This window comes from Delphinapterus leucas, chromosome 11 (genome assembly GCF_059928025.1).
Source record: "Delphinapterus leucas isolate spDelLeu-1000000601 "Yukka" chromosome 11, BTC_Dleu_Yukka2, whole genome shotgun sequence".
NCBI lineage: Eukaryota > Metazoa > Chordata > Mammalia > Artiodactyla > Monodontidae > Delphinapterus > Delphinapterus leucas.
Window position 1 is genome coordinate 22,349,813 of NC_143139.1, and position 21,654 is coordinate 22,371,466.

At 40.7% G+C, this 21,654-nt stretch overlaps 1 protein-coding gene across 1 annotated transcript in view; it reads right to left on the reverse strand.

Annotated features, from left to right (window-relative positions):
• Positions 1-21,654, reverse strand: part of TM7SF3 (transmembrane 7 superfamily member 3) — a 36,305-nt gene that overhangs the window by 14,277 nt on the left and 374 nt on the right. Inside the window, exons 2-5 of the mRNA XM_022577823.3 lie at positions 11,865-12,019; positions 8,070-8,220; positions 4,680-4,800; positions 3,766-3,937 (exon numbers count right to left, since the gene is read on the reverse strand). Of these exons, the coding sequence (XP_022433531.1) occupies positions 3,766-3,937; positions 4,680-4,800; positions 8,070-8,220; positions 11,865-12,019 (599 nt within the window). The remainder of the gene's footprint in view (positions 1-3,765; positions 3,938-4,679; positions 4,801-8,069; positions 8,221-11,864; positions 12,020-21,654) is intronic.

The following is a 21,654-nucleotide window of genomic DNA, read 5'->3' on the forward strand; positions in this document are numbered from 1 at the left end:
CTTGTTTAAAATATACACTAGCCCATTTGGCTTTTTTAAAACAATTTATTAAAGTATAGTCGATTTACAAAGTTGTGTTAATTTCTGCTGTACAGCAGTGATTCAGTTAAACATACATATATATATATATATATGTTCTTTTTCATATTCTTTTCCACTATGGTTTATCACAGGATATTGAATATAGCTCCCTGTGCTATCCATCCTACATATAAATAGTTTGCCAACCCATTTGACTTTGTCAAGAGATTGTCCTGCACAGTCTGTACGTGTTGATATGAACAAGCTCTTACACAAAATGTGTCTAAAGATTTTGTATATGTTAATAATTTAAGTAAAATGTGATATAAATAAATGATTTAAGTAAAATGCACTAGTTAGGACAAAGAAAGGAATTTTTGTCTCGTCTGCTAGACTGTAAATGACGTAAGGGCGGGAACCTTATTGATCCTGCTCACTAGTGTCCCCTCAGTAATTAGCACAGAGTAAGTGTCCAAAAAACGTGAGTGGTCACTGCGAGCTACAGAGCTGACGTAGGCCGTGTGGGTTAACGTCTCACAGAGAGCAGCCACTTACCTTTGTCCTTAGCAGGCTCTGAAATAAGAAAAATCACATACAGCTGTGCTGCCCTGTAGCCCTTCACTTCAAAAATTCCCTTTCAAAGGTTGTTTGTTAAATAGGGGATAAATATAATAGGAGAAACAAAGGCCCCACGTAGCCCTAATACACAGATATGTTCCTACTAACAGAAGGGAGAAAACGAAATGTCTGAGTTTCAGGAGTAAATAATTAGGAGCCTCTTAGAAAACTTCTACTGTTTAAATATAGTGCTTAGCCTTCAAAACTATGTTTTCTGGGGCTTCCCTGGTGGCGCAGTGGTTGAGAGTCCGCCTGCTGATGCAGGGGACACGGGTTCGTGCCCCGGTCCAGGAAGATCCCACATGCCGCGGAGCGGCTGGGCCCGTGAGCCATGGCCGCTGAGCCTGTGCGTCCGGAGCCTGTGCTCCTCAACGGGAGAGGCCACAACAGTGAGAGGCCCACATATCGCAAAAAAATATATATATGTGTGTGTTCTGGGCAAAAGATTGGTCAAGTCCAACAGAATGTTAAGAATAATACAATGAAAACGTTATACACCCCACTTAGATTCAACAGCTGTTCTTACTTTAGCGGATTTGCTTCTCTGTCCCTCCCTCCTGATCCTCCCCACCCCACATATATATATAGTTTTTGGCTGAACCATTTTAAAGTAAGTTACAGGAATCATGACATTTCACTTCTAAATACTTCAGCATGCATGTCCTAACACAGTGTTTCTCAGACTTAATAGCCTATGAATCACTGGGGAGCTTGTTAAAATTCAGATTCTGATATTGCTGGTCAGAGGAGGTACCTGAGATTCTGCTTTTCTAAGACTCTCTCAGGTGATGCAACGCTATGCATTCATCCACCACACTTTGAATAGCAAGGTACTAAGTACAAGGATATTCTCCTATGTGCTCACAATACCTTAGCTCACCTAAGAAAATTAATAATTTCTTATTATCTAATACACGGTCCATATTCAAATTTTCCCAAATGTCTTTTATAGCTTTTCTATCCCTTAACCAAGATCCAACCAAGTTTCACGTATGATGTTTATCTCCAATTTCTGCAATCCAGAATCACCTTTGAAAGATTAAGGAAGTTATTTTACAGATCACTCCACAATCTGAATTTATCAGATTGTGCTCAAGATGTCTAACTTGTACTTTGATCCTATGCACTTCTTGTAAACAGGAACTCCTATAAACAGGAACTCAAGTTAAACCTGTTTTGCTAGAATATTCCATAGGCTATGGCGATAAAATCAGCCTACATTCACATGAGCACATAATGCAGGTTCACCTACTATCAGCAAAGCTAACTCTGACCACATGGATAAGGTAGAGACCATCGGATCACTCCACTCTGAAAGTAGTTTTCCCTTTGCAATAAGAATTAATCTGAGGGTGCTATTTAGGTATCCTGGGAATATCCTTCCCCCCAACACTCTTTCACCTGGTGATCCTTGCCTGAATTATTTCACTAAGGGTCAGAAAATGGAGATTTTCTAATTCTATTATTCCTTCTACATTTACTAGCTGGCATTCTTCTGTAAAGCAGAACTTTCTCTTATCAACCGGGAGTGAATTACAGATCCTCCTTTTAAAAAGGCAGGGTAAATTCCTTCCCTTTATTAATTTTCAGAGTAAAATTTTGTGTACGTTGCTCCAACGGTAGCAACTGAGCATTTTTCCTTTTTCTTTTTTTAGTATCAGTATGGACGTGTTTTTGTTTATTCAAGGCATAATCAATCACGTTCTCTTTGATGACTGAATTGTCCCAGAGATGGCCAGTGTGAGCCTCTTCAAACAGGCTCCAGGGACTTCCGTGGTGGTCCAGTGGCTAAGACTTCGCCTTCCAATGCGGGGGATGCGGGTTCAATCCCTGGTCAGGGAGCTAAGATCCCACATGCCTCGCGGCCATAAAACCAAAACATAAAACAGAAGCAATATTGTAGCAAATTCAATAAAGACTTTAAAAATGGTCCACATCAAAAAAAATCCAAAGAAAACAAAAACCAACCAGAAAAAGCAGGCTCCAGAGTCTTCTTGATATGCCCTCATTAGTCGTTGAGGGTTTCCTTGAATTCTGGCACGCGATATTCTAGCTCTTAACCAAAAGTTAAGAAGTAAACTAAAAAGACCCTGTTATAAGAATTCTTACATTCTTCATAAGAATAAAAATGGTCTTCAAAATTTCCTATGTACAAAGGCAAACTTTGCCAATAGAGCTTCCTAATTGGTGAATAAGCACAATGAGTTTTCTTGTACAAGCCTCCCTCTTAGCATGGGGAAATAACATGCTAGGTGACACAGCAACAAAATCAGATCTTACTCTGCAACAGGCTGAGCGCCTAGGTTAATCACAGACACCCAGTTTCAATTGCTTCTTTCTATGTAATCTGATAATCTACAACCTTCTAGGAAGATCTTAGTAGTCTAGAAAAACTTTACCCACCAACCACTAGATTGACAGATGACCTTGTTTATTAGACCAATATCAGGCACCCTTTAAGACATAAAGATAAAATCCTGCCCTCCACAAATCTAGAGCATGAGTCTCAAATTTTAATTTGCATAGGCATCACCTGGGGATCATAAAGACAGATGCTGATTCCATAGCTCTGGGGTGGAGCCTAAGAGTCTGCAACTCTAACAAACTCCCAGATGATGCCAAGGCTGCTGGCCTGTCCCCACCCCTGGAGTCACAAGAGTTTTCAGGGGTTTCAAAAGCTCGAAGAAAACTTTTGCTGCAAGTTAGAAACTTTGCATTTGGGTTTAAATATTAAAGGTAACGTATATATCCTTAAACAGTTTCACATTATTTTTTCTCAAAACACTATAACCTTTAGACTTGCCAAATTTTTTTAATCTAATAGTTATGGGAGCACATAGAAAATTACCACCCACTTCCATCCATAGCTCAAGATTAACAGTCATAGATGTGGCTGCAACTAAAATATAACAAAATTTACATGCATCTCCTCAAAAGCCAACGTTACTTAGGGATATCACTAGCAATGACTCCCAAGGTGATAATGAAATAGAGAAAAAGTGAGAATCCCAGAAAAACCAAGAAAACAGTTTAAAAGAAAAAAAAAGCTCCTGGTAGCTTCTCCCCTTCTCAACTCTTACAAAGGTGTCACAGTCTGGCTACACAAATTATGAGAGTCAGATTTACCTTGAGAGCATTGGCCTGCACCTGAGGCACCTCAGCCATCCTCTGCAGGTGCCTTAGCAATGCCTCTTCAGTGAGGTCGTTCTCCGGCAAAAAATACTGATAGACGTCATACTGTAACCTCCACCTGGAGTCCTGGCCCGTCTTGACGTCACACGGCGGAGCATCTGCGCCTCTAAAGTCAACCAACAAAACTGAGCATCAGTCTCTTGTGCTGCAAGTCTCATCTATAAAAAGGAACCAAAAGCTGGAACTTCAAACTTCTGCAACAACGATTCCAAGTTTGGCACCACCAAGAAAGGAGAGGCAGTATGTATGGTTACATAACCAGATGTATCAGTCAGGTTGAGTCAACTGCCCGCTTTGCTACTCGTTGGCTGTGTGTATGTGGGCAAGTCACTTAATCTCAACAACCCTTAGGGGGCCTTTCTGTAAAATAAGAACAGCAGCCCCTTCTTCATAAAATTAGGATTAAATGACAACACACAGCACTTAGCAGGACCATGGATGATACACAGGGAGCATTTCAAATGTTAGCTATCATTACTATTAAAGTAGAAACTAGGGCAGAATGTTAATTAAAATAATAAAATGCTTACAAAAAATATGAGTGTTTCATGCCTCCAGAATGTTTTCTATATTTAAAACTCTTTACAAAAACTAAGATGTACTTCTAAGCTCATAATAAAGGCTCAACATCTGGCTCTTCCTAAGAATGAAGGGAAACAACATTAACTGTAAATGACAGCTCGAGTATTAGTAACAAAGCTTAAATTACTTCCATTCCAAAAAAAAAAATTAAGCAATTCAATTTTGCTAAAGAGAAACTATGGATTTTGAGAGAATTTACTCAGTCTACACAACAGCGAGCAATGCACGTCCTAAAAGGAGTTTTAGGAGTCGGGAGACAGACATACCTCGCATGACCTAGGTTTGCTGGAGCAAATTTGATAGTTGTTTCAAAGAAATTATACTCCAGGTAAATGTTGGAATCGATATCTAAATCAAACTCCAAATTACAACCACCAGGGATAGGATCTGGATGGAAAACAAGTAAGTTACTTAACATAGAATTCTTATATATTCAAACCACACTCGGAAAAACAGAACCCCACCCCTTATAAGAACTCCCAATATAGAAGTTAAATAGACAGCTTCTGGTTTTGTACTACCTCATGGACTAAGGGTAAAGTTAACTGATGTTACGGGCTGTGGAACAGGGATTAGAAGACCTTTTCTGTAAAGGGCCAGAGAGTAAATATTTTAGAGGCTTTTCAGACTCGATGGTCTCTGTGGCAACTACTCAACCCTGCTCTTGTGGCAGGAAAGCAGCCACAGATGATACGGAATCGAATGGGCTGTGTTCTTTTGTTTTTTTTTTTAAGTATTGGATTTTTAGTTGCTTTTCTTTTTTTTTTTAATATTTATTTATTTATTTGGCTGTGCCAGGTCTTAGTTGCAGCACATGGTATATTAGTTGCAGCGTGCAGGATCTAGTTCCCTGACCAGGGATAGAACCTGGGCCCCCTGCCTTGGGAGCACAGAGTCTTAACCACTGGGCCACCAGGGAAGTCCCTGGGCTATGTTCTAATAAGACTTTATGTACAAAACAGGCAACGAGCTGGATTTGTCTTGCACTCTGGAGTTTGCCAATCTCTGCACTAGAGTTAAAAAGGTCAGAAGAGGCAGAGATTCTTAAGCTGGCGTCCAAGAGTGGGTTTCAGGGGCTCCATGAACACCTTGAAATTGTATGCCAAATGTTGAATGTGTGCCTTTCCTACATAGAGAAGTTTTTATTAGATTTTAGTATACAGAAGAAGGGTGTCCACTTTTCACACGACTCTTTCAACAGGGAGGAAGACGGTGTCATCCTCATTGCTGGAAGTCTTTGTGTATATATAAAAGAGTAAAAATTTAAAAATCTCAAGAACCCCAAGACCACGTATTAGAATAGCATATGTATAATTAAACAGAAAATAAATTTGGGGTATTTAAGTTACATTAATAATGTGGTTAAGGGCTTCCCTGGTGGCGCAGTGGTTGAGAGTCTGCCTGCCGATGCAGGGGACACAGGTTCGTGCCCCGGTCCGGGAGGATCCCACATGCCGTGGAGCGGCTGGGCCCGTGAGCCATGGCCACTGAGCCTGCGCGTCCAGAGCCTGTGCTCCGCAACGGGAGAGGCCACAACAGTGAGAGGCCCACGTACCGCAAAAAAATAATAATAATAATAATGTGGTTAAAACAGCTCTTCTTTTCTTATTAGAAATCCTATTCATAACCTTTAAGCAAGACAACACTTAAAGAAGTCACTTGACATTAGTTCAATTCCATGCAAAGAACTGTATACAGCAGACTCAAGTGGAGAAGCTAGGAACAAGGTAAACCAATTTAAAGGTTTTTAAGATCTCAACTTCATACACTCATCCAATCATTCCCAGAGTTGGTTCTTAGTTTCCATAAACTGCTGGAACTCTGCAGATTTGTAATGGAGATACCCAGTGTGCACTGTTTCAATATTCTGTGGAATCTTTCTCAGAATTCTATGCTCTTCTTTCACACTCTCCTTTCCCTGCATTTACAAATATTTACCACACCTGAGAAAAACATGTGTCTTGTAACTGACACTCCACTGTTCATAAATTTTCTTGTGCACTGACCCTGAGGAAAGCTTGAAATCTATCATTTTCCAATCAGGTAATTACCCTTCTGCTACATAACACTGTCTTTCTTCAACTCCAATCACTTTTTGGCTTCTACCTCCTTTACTAGTTATTGCAACCTCTCCTTCCCTTTACTACCAAACTTTAAAAGAATGTAAATTTCCTCACCTCACCTTCACTCCTCAATCACTATAATCTAGTTTTCACCCTCACTGTGCCACTAAAATGACTCTCATTAAAGGCCACCACTGACTCTGGGTTGTGCTACCATATGGACACTTTCAGTCACTCTCTTGATCTCTCTGCAAAGTACTATTTACCACTCCTTACTTAACGCAGGATGTCCAGGCTCTCCTCTTACCTTCCTGTCTACTCCTTAGTCTTACAATTATTCTTCAGCAGTTAGCATCCCCCAGAAACAGTCTGGCACGTGGTAGGCACTAGGAAGTTATCTGCTATTATTTTTCCCCCCTAAATCTCTAAGTTCATGCCTCGACAATCTCACTCACTTCCATGGCTTTTACTAACAACTATTCAGTTGGATATCTAACCTCACACCTCCACTCCAGGCCCTTATTTTAAACTGCCTACTATACATTTCCATCCAGATGTCCTATAAGGGTCTCAGATTCAATGTGTCCCAAACTGAAGTCACCATCTACCTCATCCCAACCCCCTGAAACATCCAGCACCACAAAAATCCTATCTCCATGCCTATTTTGCAACACCACCTCCCAGCTGCCCAAATGGGAAGCCCATGCTCCCCACTTTTACAATCCATAACCACTGGTCATTGTGTCTTGTCAATTCTACCTTCTGAATATCTCAAACCCAGCTCCTCCTCTCCAGTCCCCCTAGGGGCCTTTGTTCGCATCTTCATTTCTCACTATGAGTCCTGAAAGCTGTGCTGTCTTGACTCTGCTATGCCCTCTCCAACCCACTCCTCACACTGCTTCTAGAGTTAACTTTCTAAGAGATGAAATGCATCAGATCATTCCTCTGCTTAAAAACTCGCTATGGGGCTTCCCTGGTGGCACAGTGGTTGAGAGTCCGCCTGCCGATGCAGGGGACACGGGTTCGTGCCCCGGTCTGGGAAGATCCCACGTGCCGCGGAGCGGCTGGGCCCGTGAGCCATGGCCTGTACGTCCGGAGCCTGTGCTCCGCGACGGGAGAGGCCACAACAACAGTGAGAGGCCCGCATACCGCAAAAAAAAAAAAAAAAAAAAAAAAAAACTCGCTATGTTCCTCAGCATAGAGGGCAAACCTCACATTGTACACCAGGCCCTTCACACCCTGGCTCCAGCCACACCCACTGTTCACCATCCTCCAAACACCCCATTCTTCTTCCAGTCTTCCTCGGCCTCCGATAACCAACTAATGTGTGAAGGACCATGCCTTGTCTTTCTGTTACAGCTTCTCCAAGGGCTCCTTAAATGTTTTCCAAATGAATAAATGTGTTCTCCTATTTCCTACCTGGGCTTTCAGTCATCATACTAATTCTCTGACTCCCCTGCTGTTAATACCTTTCTGACTCAAGGTATTGTACTTATAATAAACACTTTTAATAGGATTATAGTTTTCCCTAAATTTTCACACACAAGTCCCGCATTCTGGAGAGTAACGGGGAGTCGACAATAGAAAGGTTACCGCTTTCCGAGTAGGAGAGTGGAATGGCCACATTTTGGACAGGCTCAGGGTCTGAAGTCTCCAAGTGCCAAGTGCATATACTCTGCTCTGGTCTAAGAATGAAAACCAGTCCTTTGTCAGTGCCTGTTCCCGAGGCATTGGGAAGGAGAGTCTGCAATAAGGAAAGAAGAGTCATCATGAATCGGGAGTTGAGCAGAGTGCTTAAATTTTGGAGTGGATCTACTGTGCATGCCCTACTCCAAAGCTTCTCAAAGCAAAAAGGAATAAAAACAGATCTTCCTTAGATGATTAAAGAATTCTTTTCACCTCTATGTGCACGTGACCACACATACATGTGAAGGAACTATTTAAAATATACGTCTTTGATCAGGAATAGCAGATACACAGAAAAATCCCCAAGCTTTTCAATCCTCTCAGTTAGGATCTACTATGTCAAGTACTAAGACTACTGGATTAAGGACTACTGTGTGAATGACAAAACTAAAACAATTTAGTAATGAGTCTGATGTCCTTTATTCAAGGGAGAACAACCCATGGATTGGGGGAGGACAGTGCCTCACCAGCTGTGGAGTCCTGTTCCTAAGGGATGTGGGGCATGAACTAGTTTTTTAGAGCATTAGAAGGGCATGCTTGGTTAGGTCAGGATTTCCATAAAAGTCGAGAGGGTCCTGTTTTCTAGGCTAAGCTGAGCTGGAAGATTGTGGTCAGTGTAAGTTAGGTTTCCTTGACAGGGGTTCCCTGTAAGTGCAGGCTGACTTAGGTTTAGATTTGTGACATGGACCAAGCCATTGGGGCAGCCTCCATTTGTGGTCCCGATATACAAATTAACTTGACCACTACCAAGACAAAAATATAAGCTCTGCCCCCAAAGAGTTCAGTTCTTGGAAAGCTTTTTTTAAAAACTGAGTTGTAATTAACATATTGTAAATTACACATAAAGTATACTAACGGTAGGTTTTGGTAAATGTAGGCACCTTTGACACCATCACCACAACCAAGACAGTGAACACACAGATCACCTTCTTTGTGCCCTGTTCTAACCCTTCCTCACACCCCAGCCACTCTCCCATCCCCTGCCCCCATCTGCTGGGAAAGCTTTTTGAATAACAAAGTACTAAGTTAAGAGGTAGTAGATTCAGAGTGTTTTCTTAAAGCTAAGGAAATAGAAAGAAAAAAGTGCCAGATGGGTTTCAATTTGACAAGCGTAAAAGAGAATGACCCAAATACTAAGTGAGGAACTACAGGGTCAGCAGTTTCAAAGAAATAACTGCTGGGCTTCCCTGGTGGTGCAGTGGTTGAGAGTCCGCCTGCCGATGTAGGGGACACGGGTTCGTGCCCCGGTCCGGGAGGATCCCACATGCCACGGAGAGGCTGGGCCCGTGAGCCATGGCCGCTGAGCCTGCGCGTCCGGAGTCTGTGCTCCGCAACGGGAGAGGCCACAACAGTGAGAGGCCCGGGTACCGCAAAAAAAAAAAAACTAACTGCCAAGATGACCCAGAAACTCCAAAGTGCCACACTTCATCAGGAAGTTACAACAGAAAGTTCTCTTCACAGACTCACTTCTAGAGCTATGTGCAGTTCTGGTTATCATCTTCTCCACAGTATAAATACAGTGAGAACTAAAGGCAGCCCAAGAAAGGAGCACGATTATAATTAAGGATATCTAAGATCCTTTCTGCATGAAGACCGAGGCCCAAGATGCTGTTCATCCAGGCAATTTTCGTCACATTAGTAATGCTGGCCTCCCTTTATCTAACCTCAGTTTCCTCAAATGTAAAAATAGGCATTAGAACTACTTGGCTGAACTGTTACGAGAATTAAATTAACTACGTGGAAAACCAAATGCAAGGGTTCCTAACTAGGAGCCCCAGAGGCCCAGTGAGTTTCCAGAGGTCCCCATGAAATTATACAGATGTAGTCATACATGTTGCCAGGTAGAGAGTCCTGAGATTTCAGCAAATTCCAAGTCTATGGCCCCAGGAGCTTAAGGATCACTGGCCTAGCACACAGTGGGCATGCAATAAATATAAATGCCTTTTTTCTCCATCCTTTCTCTTCCTTCAAATGTTGTCTTTGGTATGATATTATTAAGAAGGAAATTGTCTCTGTGCCATTTTACTATGTATCCTATGTAAGGGGCTGAATAGAAAGTTTCCATTTGAATTTAGTGCCAGAAAAAATCTTCGCTTCCCCTCAAGAACTGGCATGTTTCTTCCTTCTAAGAAAGTTATGAAATTTAACATGCTTTGATCTCTGCTCTGGTTGCAAAGAACTCAGGCAAAATCAATATATGGGTCATAAAAACAAAACAAAACATATATATATATATATATATATATGGGTCATAGACACTGTTATCTCTTCAATTAACATAACTTACTCCTTCCTCTTTTCCTTGATCAAACCCTTCCATTTCTAGTCTATTAGATCACCACACACAACTTCAAAACCTTCGTGGCAGAGACAGGAAAGCAGGAACAAAAAATACCGAACACTTAGTTTGAAAGATACTGTGACCAATGCCCATAAGATATATAGGAATTGGACTAAGACAGCTCTGTTTAGCAAATACCACAATGTTAGAAGGTAGGCTTAGGACACATAAAAACTCAGCACAACTTTATACAGAGTGAAATTCATTTATTTGTCTAGGGGGTCATATAGACTAAATATAAATAGATTTGTAAAAGGTTAACATAAATGGCAGAGCCTTAATAGCTTAAGCTGACCCAGGACATTTGAAAAACTTCCCAGAGCTGAGGTTGAGGTTCAGGGGTGTAGTGATGATCTCCGTAACAGGGTCCTAAATGCTGCTGGAAGCAAAGCACTGCACTGGTTAAAACTGAGTGTTAGGATTCTTTTGTTTCCATGAGACTCCAAAGAATAAAGCTGATCCTACAGGAGTCTTAATAAACTTCAACACTAAATGGCTGAATGACAAAGCAAACCCATTAAAATGTACTCTCAGGTAAAAATCACTGAGGACACACTAGGGTAAGAAAAAGAAAAGGTGGGAAGTATGAGGAAAGCTTAACTGCAGACAGGAGACATTTGGTACAAGCCACCCTCCCCCAAACTCAGGAGCATCACCCTTCTTTAGGTCAGAGGTCACCACTCAAGAAAGGCCTGTGATACTCACCTCTTAGCCAGTCTAAACCACTAACTTGACAGGACCCAATCTTGATTATTTTTTTAAAAAATTTAAGACATACACTTCTCCACAAATTTATCACCCTTTGTTAAGATGGTATAGGGGCCCCAAATTCTAACCACCTCTTTGAATTACTCATTACTGCGTTCTCCCACGTATACACACATTGTACGTGTAAATAAACTCTTTTTTTCCCCCTCCTGTTAAAAAAAGAAAACAAATTTAAGACATAAAGTGGCATCAAATTCTAATGCTCGGGACTTCCCTGGTAGCTCAGTGGTTAAGAATCCGCCTGCCAATGCAGGGGACATGGGTTCGATCCTTGGTCCGGGAAGATCCCACATGCCACGGAGCAACTAAGCCTGTGCACCACAACTATTGAGCCTGTGCTCTAGAGCCTGTGAGCCACAACTACTGACCCACACGCTGCAGCTACTGAAGCCCGTGCGCCTAGAGCCCATGCCCCACAATAAGAGAAGCCACTGCAATGAGAAGCCCGCGCGCAGCAACGAAGACCCAATGCAGCCAAAAAAAAACCCAACAATGTGTCTTTAAAAAAAAAAAAAAAAACTCTACCGCTCATGCTAAATACAAGACCCCAAAATGTGGAAATGACTTTTATGAAAGTAACTCTTTGTACTTACCTCAGAAAATGAAACTGTTGTATTCTGATACTGTGAATGTATTTGGAAAATAAGAAAAGTGACATTGCTGGAAATATGACGCAAAATAGCTTCCTCTGGAGAGGGCTTCTTGAGCTCCAAGTATCTAAATCTCCCCACAGAAAATTCAAGAAGACCTACAAGGAGAGAAACGTTTCATTGTAACACTTATATCTCTAACAGCGATTTGTACAAACTGCATACTTAAACACAAATGCATGGCTAATTTAATCCTCAGAAAAACCCTTGAGATAAATATTATTATTACTGCTCCTATTTCACTGATGAGAACAATGAAGCTCAAAGGGGTGAAGCTGCCCACCCAGGGTGCCTCAGCTACAAAGGGTGGAACTGAGAACCTAAAGGGAAGAAAGGTATTTCAAAAGATGTGAGGGCTTCCCTGGTGGCGCAGTGGTTGAGAGTCCGCCTGCCGATGCAGGGGACACAGGTTCGTGCCCCGGTCTGGGAAGATCCCACATGCTGCGGAGCGGCTGGGCCCGTGAGCCGTGGCCGCTGAGCCTGTGCGTCCGGAGCCTGTGCTCCGCAACGGGAGAGGCCACGGCAGTGAGAGGCCCGCGTACCGAAAAAAAAAAAAAAGATGTTAAAAATAGGCCGTTCAAGGTGCCTGGCTCCCAGAGCCCAGGAAAATCCCCCTTCTGGTCGCAGCAATAACAACTCTATTCAGAACAGAGTCCCTGAATTTAAGGATTAACAACCCTGGTGAGTTACTAACAATCGTAAATGCACTGGTACTAAAGATTATTACAATCTAGTGAATTCTGAAGTCAGCCCAGCTAGAGAGACACATCTGGCTTCAATTTTACCCCACCATTTACTAGCTGTGTGATCTCAGGCAAGTTACTTAATTCCTTTAAACCTCAATTTCTTCATCTGTCAAATGGGACTGAAGTACTCAGCTTGCAAAGGAAGGTGTCATCATCACAGGCAAAAATGTCTATTGAGTGTCCACACCAGGAACTTCATGAATCATAGGGCTTCTGGAAGAAGGAGCTTTTCGTTTGTTTAAGGATCAAATTCGGAGTCCACATAAAAGATAGGCTCTAACAAGTTCTCCAACACCTCACCTAGGCTTTCCCATTTGTCCACTTGCCTGCACTGTCTGCTTGTGTCTCACTCACTCACTGTGTCTTAGCTCCCAGCTGCTCACCAGTTCTTTCCTTTTCTAACCTAATTCTCAAGGGATCCACTAAATAGGCTGCTTTGACTTCTGTGTGGTTCTGGGTTCCCATCTCACCCCCTGCCCTAGAGTCAGTATGTCTTTGCATAAACAGCAGAGGAGCCTGCAAGCATTACATAAGCAGTCTTGGGGGCTGGAACCTCAAAATAGAAAAAAAGATTTCAATTTAATAGAGATGAAAAGTAGGTGATGAGGTAAAGATTTATATTCACCAGAGTCCCACAGTGGAAGGATCATGTTTTATTTTAGAAGGAAATTTGAGTCAGTGGGAGCTAAAAGAAAACACCCCAGACACGAACTCATTCTCATGTACCGTTTCCTAAGAAGGCTAATTTTTTCAGCACTTTTTGTTGTTCTTGTATTTAACACAAGTACTCCATTTGGATGATTAAAAAAAAGACTATCAAGAAAGGCTAACCAAGAAAGCCAAACAGAACATACAAACATTGCTAGAACTAAAATAAAGGTTACTCTCTATAAAATTTCCCCAAACTCCATGATGTTATTATATTATCTTCATAACTTTTTAATTGATTATAGAAAAAAAGGTTATTTGTGGTTCTAATTTAATTTCTAAAAATCCTGAGAAAATTTTAATAGTTGTAACAATGACAAATGAAGGTGGTGTATTTTCTATTTATGTAACTGGAAAGGCATTTCACCTTGTATGTGGAACAAAACTCCAGCCTGAATAGAGGTAAAAATATTAGGAAGTGGCTAACAGAATCTAGGGAAGTCTGGAAAACGTGGGGAGCTTTCTGGGGTTTTTTTTTTTGTTTTTAAAGGGGAACAAGGAACATTTTAATATTCCAGGTCTTCCCAGCATCAGGATTACTTTATTAGGAAACCAAATTATACATAAAATTAAGTGGACCTCGGTAAATGGCCCTAAAAACTTTTCATGTATTGCACTTTAACTTTGGTCCCATCCATTCTCCACCTTCCAACTCTTAAAACTATCCACAAATTCCAGTCTAAGAGCAGTCTCAGTTTGTTTTCCTAGGAATTAATTGGATTTCCATCCTTTAACTGTCCAAAGCACTCAGCTCACTTACTGGCCTGCCTTTTCGAGTTACATTTTCAGTTTTTCTGTTTTTTCAGTCCGTCCCCATCCCATTTTCTCTATTTGACAAATACTTATTTAAGTACTTATGGACTAGTCGCTCTGCCTATTATTGAATACTGTGACCAGAACTGATGTAAGTAAATTCATAAAGGTTATAATCACTTAACTTACACTTAAATTTGCCCTTAAGCCTATCTTAGAAATTTTTGATGATCTTTACATCTGTCTCCCATTACATGGGCCTTGAATCAAAATACTACCCAGAACATTTATAAGCCCTGGAAGAGACTGAAGCTATCAGTTAGTGAAGCGTTGGTTTTCTTAACGTTTCCTTAATCTATCACACAAGGGTGAAGATAAATCACAACTCAGAAATACTTGGAGAACCAAAACGTTCAGTGATTTAAAAGACAGTAAGGAAAGACAGGACCATAGAAATTAAAATATACTACTAAACAACTGGTAACTTAACAAAATAAGTAGGGGTAATAAAAGTAGGTATTCCTGGGAATGTATGTTAAGTGCCTTTTCTTTCTTTTTTTTAAATTTATTTTTATTTTATTTATTTTTGGCTGCATTGGGTCTTCGTTGCTGCGCGCAGGTTTCTCTCTAGTTGCGGAGAGCGAGGGTTACGCTGCGTTGTGGTGCGCGGGCTTCTCATTGCGGTGGCTTCTCTTGTTGCAGAGCACGGGCTCTAGGCGCGTGGGCTTCAGTAGTTGTGGCACACGGGCTCAGCAATTGTGGCTCACGGGCTCTAGAGCACAGGCTCAGTAGTTGTGGTGCACGGGCTTAGTTGCTCCACGGCATGTGGGATCTTCCCGGACCAGGGCTCGAACCCGTGTCCCCTGCATTAGCAGGCAGATTTTTAATCACTGTACCACCAGGGAAGCCCTAAGTGCCTTTTCTTTACACATTTCATTGTTTATCAGATTTCTATAGCAATAATGAGGCGTTCTTACCAGAAATGAAATGCACAATTTGAAAAAAACCTCCTTCCTTGATGGCACTCAAAACACAGGTTCTACCTCAACTCTTCATGTGAAATTTATAAAACAGGGACACAATCTAGACAAAACGGTGACACTCTCCACACTCAACAGGTGTCACCTGTTTTGTTTTTCCCTTAAAATGGTAATATTGTTCCAGATCATACATAAGCCATATTTTAAAAGGCAAGAACTGTAGAGAAAGTTAATTCCTCCAGCAAGTACACTGTACAGAAATAATCACTATTAACAGTTTGGTATACACCTTTCAGGATTTAGGCAGATATCAGCATGAGCATCTCTATGTAGATGGAAAAAGAAAGACACAAATATGTTTGGTATAGCCATTTCATAGATCTTAGATATCTTTCCACATCAACAGATAATTCTAGCTTTATCATTTTAAAAGCTATATAATATCCCATTCTAGGTAAACATGATTATTCAACCAATCCCTTACTAATGAACATATAGGCTGTTACTATCCCAGCATGAATAAGAAATAAGAAATAAAATAGTCTATTTTGTGAAAGAATACTCTAGAAAAAACATATACATATGTGTGTGTGTACATATATATGCCAAGCAATAAACCTATTTGAGAAGGTTTTTGCTGTGATAGTGTAGCAGATCACCTTTGATTTAAAATAGTTAAAATAACTAAGAAGTCTTGTTCTCATTAAGAAAATCAGAAATGAAAACAGCTTCTGTGAGAATATAAAATGATCAGGACCAAAACACTAAGTGACAGTCTCTGCTTCCGACTTCTTCGAGAAGAGCACCTGCCATTTCAGAAACAGATTTCCGAAAGCTTCCGAAAGGAAGGTGATGCCTACTAACCCTCTTTCCCCAGCCAAATGCCTGTGACAAGAACTAGAAAGAAGCCAGACAACAAAGGGGAGAGACACTGTATACATTATTTTTAAAAAACTGGTCACTTGATGAAGTAGGTAGGGCTATTAAAAACAGGTACCTATGTGGTGTATTTTAAATAATGTTTTCTTTTCTTTACACATTTCCTATTTTTCATATTTTCTGTAGTGCTTATGAGGTGTCCTTCTTAGAAAGGAATTCTAATACAGTGGTCATTCACCTTGGTTGTACGTTACAATTATCTGAAGGTGCTTTTTAAAAGATATTGTTGCCTGGGCCCCTCTCCAACCAGTTAAATCAAAATTCCTGGGGTTAGGGTTCAAGTATCAATTACAAAACAAATATTCTTTAAAATAACATTCAGGGACTTACCTGGTGGTCCAGTGGGTAAGACTCCGTGCTCCTACTGCAGGGGGCCCCCAGGTTCTATCCCTGGTCAGGGAACTAGATCTCACATGCATGCCGCAACTAAGAGTTTGCATGCCGCAATTTAAAAAAAAAAAAAAAAATCCCGCATGCCGCAAAGAAGATCCTGCATGCTGCAACTAAGACCAGTCGCAGCCTAAATTAATTAATTAATTAAATTTTTAAAAAAATGCCTACAAAGAAGTGCACAAAGTTTACACTGCCAGATCAAGAAACAGCATTCTAACCTCTTAGAGGTCACCTGGTGGCCTCTTCCAATCACTACCTCTTCCCTCCTCCCCAGAGGTAACCATGATCCTAACTTTTAACACCACAGATGGGCATTTTTTTTTTGAAATTTAATTAAATGGAATCATACAGCATGAATTCTTTTGTGTCTAGCTTTTTAAAAATCAACAATTTATTTGTGAGATTCATCCCAGCTGCTATCGTAACTGTTACTCATTCACTTTCACTGCTGTATGCTTCATGAAATAAATATACCACCATTTATTTATCTATTCTACTGTTAACGAACATTTGGACTATTTCTAGTTTGCAGTAATTATAAATAACTCCATTCGGACAATTTTTTGTATGTGTCTTTTGGTGCACATGTACACATTTCTATTGGGTACAACCTGTGAGTAGAATTATCAGGTAACAGGGTATACTTATGTTCAATTTTAGTAGATACTCCTGAACAGTTATCCAACATGGTTTTGCCAATTTAGACCTCTATCAGCTTGTGAGGAAGTATTCCAGTTACACTATACTCTCACCAACACTTGGTAAGAACATTTTGTTTTACCTATTGGTTATTTAAATATCCTCTTTGTGAAAGGGTCTGTTAAGCCTTTTGCCCATTTTAAAAACTGGATTATCTGTACTTATTGAATTTTAGGAACTCTTTAGTCATCACTGATATGAGTATTCTGTCAGATATGTGTTACAAATATCTTCTCCCACTCTTATAGCTTGTCTTTTCACTCTCGATACCTTTAGATTAACAGAAGTTTCAATTTTAATGTAGTCCAATTTCTCAAGTTTTTCCTTTATGATTTTAAAGAACTCTTTGCCAACACATTCCAAGATCAGGAAGATACATTCCCCATATTAATGTCTAGAACTTTGTTCTACCTTTCACATTTAAGTCTAAAATCAACCTGAAACTGATTTTTATGTATGGTGTGAGGCGGGATGGTCAAGGTTCATTTTCCCATATGAATATCCTGTTGACATAGCAACCTTTATTGAAAGTAGTTTCCTTACTGCTCAGCAATTCCACCTTTCACATAAGTCAAGTGACATATGTGAGGGTTTATTGCTGGACTCTTTAACTGTGTACCATTGGTCTATTTGCCTATCCTAACACCAATATTACACTGTCTTAATTTCTGCCCCAAATTGTTCTTCCTCCTCAAGACTGTCTTGAGTATTTTTGGCCCTTTTTCATTTCCATATAAATTTCAGAAAGCAGCTTGTCAATTTCCACAAAAAAAACCCTGCTGGGATTTGATTGAGATGGCACTGAATGTATTAATTTAGGCAGAAATGATACCTTTATAACAGAATTTTTCTAATCTACGAATTTGAGATATCCCTCTATTTATTTTCTTAATTTATCTCAAGAATGTTGTATAGTTTTCTCTATAGAGATTGTAACATATCCCATTATAATTATCCCTAAATATTTAATATTTCTTGATGGTATTATAAATTTACTTTTTATTTTCTATTTCAATTTCTAGCTGTCTCTTCACCAACATGCCTTTTTTTCAAGGCTCCAGGTGATTCTAATGTCCAGCCAAGGCGTGAGAACTCCTAACACAACGTTTGATGAATTAGGGAAGGAAAGCTATATTTTTTCCTATTCTTAGTTCTCTTTATCTAACTTTTGTGTGAAAATCCTCTGGCAATCCAAGAGCCATTTCACAATTTTTATAGAATACTGTATATTAAACAAACCAGTTACGGTTTGAGTCCTGACTTGCAGGGCCCTTTCATATTTGATGTTCCGGAGCCTCACACAGTGCCAGGCACCTGGTTGGCACACAGTAAATGTTTGGTAAATGACAGTTGAATTTTGTGACCTCAGACAAGTAATTATTTCCTATGGGCCTCAGTTCCCTCATGGTAAAATGCAGTTAACTGTGCTGCATACATCACGTGGCTGCTGAAAGTATCAAATGGGAAAAAAATTGTAAACTGTCAACACTACACAATAAAATATCATTATTAGTTTCTGTTAGCTTTCCAATGTTTCAGAGGCTCATGTCCTTATCAAAAAAAAAAAAAAAATGCAGGCAGTCAGTATGGTCCTCCTACAAATAAACTAGTGGGAAGAAGAGGTCTAACAGGTATAAAACTCCCAGCACATCCATCATGAACAGCGAGTTGAGAAAGTGACTTCCACAGACTGACAAGGAAATATACTGAAAGTCAAAACAACTTTAACAGTCTAGCCTGGCAGAAACTGCATTTCATTTCTACTCATAAAAACAGACATGGCAAAGGAAGACACAAATACAAAAATATGTCCTGAAGAGGTTAACAGGAACTTAACTGCACTTCTAAGTCATCTGGAAAAGGATGCATCAGAAACATTTTTTGAGGGATAATTAGATCTTATGACTTGAGGAGTGGACAGGAAAGACAGCACATCAAGGATATTACAGGGCAGGGCTTCCCTGGTGGCGCAGTGGTTAAGAATCCGCCTGCCAATGCAGGGGACACGGGTTCGAGCCCTGGTCCAGGAAGATCCCACGTGCTGCGGAGCAAGTAAGCCCGTGTGTGGCTCTACTGAGCTTGCGCTCTAGAGCCCGCGAGCCACAACTACTGAGCCCACGTGCCACAACTACTGAAGCCCGCACACCTAGAGTCCGTGCTCCGCAACAAGAGAAGACACCACAATGAGAAGCCCATGCTCCACAACGAAGAGTAGCTCCCGCTCACGGCAACTAGAGAAAGCCCGCGTGCGGCAACGAAGACCCAATGCAGCCGAAAATAAATAAATTTAACAAAAAAAAAGAAGGCTATTACAGGGCAAATGGCTAACACGAGACTGAGCACTTAAGCTGTAGTTCTCCTCTGCTTTCTCTGGCAAAAATGTTTCTTGTCATCTAACGTACAGCAGGGGACCCTTTTCTATTTTTCATACCCTTCCTCCATTCCTACCCAGAGTCACTCTTTCCTTCCAATAATTCCATTCTAAAAAGAGCTGCCCAATCCCAATATGTTCCTTTTCTTTCTCAATCAGATCCTAAACTTGCAACCTTCAAATTTTCCACCTCTTCCTTTTTACTATTTACTGAAATGTACCTCCACTGTTTCTGCTTTAACTCAACAGAAAAATTCTAGGACAGATTTGTCAACGGTTAGTCTTCATAATTCTCTTCAGATGGAATATTAAAAACAAAAACCGTTCAGCTACTTGAGCGGGCCAGCATTCAACTGCCCCTCCCAATTTCTCATTGATACTTTCTTATGAATTTTCATTAGCCCTAAAAGGTGAAAGGAAACACAAAAATGCACACACTTTTGAGAGAAAGAGAACACCTGCAACTAACTACACAAGTGGCCTGCTACCTTCCTTAAGCATTATGGATAGCACAAACTGGAGAAGGTTCAAATAGCACTCTGCTCAACTCCAATCACTAGGTAAGTTCCTGTGAGTTACCAGATATGAACCTGAATCAATAACGAAAGGTGTTCACGGTAGCAGGGAACCGGGACTCCAAGAGAAGGGAAAACTGTTTAGATGTATGGTTCATCTCCTGCTGGTCGCAGAAAGCACCATCCTCAGACATTCTAGAACTCGATCTGCCACCTTCAAAGATTCACTTAGCTTCTAAGCCACTAGTCAAGGTGTTTAGCTCTTTCTGCTAGAGATGGGTAAATCCTCCTAACTTACAGCAGCTACTCAATTTCGAGTTTGTATACTCATCAGAATCCTCAAACAGAAATCCAGACATTTTCCAGGAGGACCATGCAAGTCTGGAACTAAGTCTTCCTTAATTTCCACTCTGATCTTTATCTGACAGATGTGGAGAATATCAGCTTTCATTAACCCTCAGCAGTCAAGTTACCACCTGCTGTCCCTCTTCTGCACAGAACAGCAATACTGATGCAAGGCCAGAAGAATAACGTGGCTGAGGAAATAACAGTGCTGTAATCGCAGAGGGGAGAAACAGTGTCTGAAAAACATTAACTTCTCACATTCCTCCTCTCGTCTGATCATCTGCCAAGTCAATCTCTCAGATTCTTCACCTTGGAAGAATGGAAATAGCCATATGAGGGAGGGAGAAGAGACTCTACTTTGAGGAATGAGAATTCAGAGAAGAACTAAGTGTAAAGCACCACACTAAGTAAAACATTCTCACTGGAGGGCAGCTTTGTAGAAGTGGAAGACCATGAAATTGACAGCAAGACACACGGGTTCATCTGCTGTCTGTGCCCCTCTTAGCTGTTTACTTGTGTAGTGAGCATCGTCTTGGGCCTCAGGTTCATCCTCCACCAGTGAGGACAATAATTATCTAACAAGGTGGTAAGGATTAAATAACACTGCCATGAAAAGCACCTGGCACATACTGCGCGCAGTGAATGTTAGCGCCCTGTTATAAATAAGGCTATTTTTTCTGCAGAACTATAACCGCCCTTTTCAGCTTTGGCCTTAAATTCTAGGCAAAAATTCTAGGATTCAGTTTGCACAAGTGCTTTTCAAAGATACGCATTCAGAAACAGAATCACATTATTCAGAAAATATTATGTTTCAGAACTCCAACTAGTCTCTTAAGCTCAAAACAAAACCAAGTATGTTCTCGACCCCATGGAAAAGCACATGATTATCAGCTTCATACAATTAACGCTTTTTACAGTTTATATTAACAAACCACCAACTATTGCTAAAATCCATTCACCAAGCACATGACCTATGGTCTAAAGTCCCATTCTGGGTTCACTTTTCCTCTGAAACTCCGTAGAGCATAACCAGTTTGAAAAGCACCTAGATTTTGGAGTACAAAAACCCGCTGCACCTTGGCTGCATCAAGCCTCGCAGTCCAGACGCTCAGACCAGCCACTTGGGAGCAAAGAGGTGTTTTAATGTGTTAAATAAAACCTACAAACATGGCTGCACCCTAAGGGAGAGAATAATGTGTCTGAACAAGAGAGTTTCCTATCTCTTCCCATTCCCCCCAGCCTAAATTAGGAGGTTGACATTAAGGCCTCCTTAGCAATGGGACT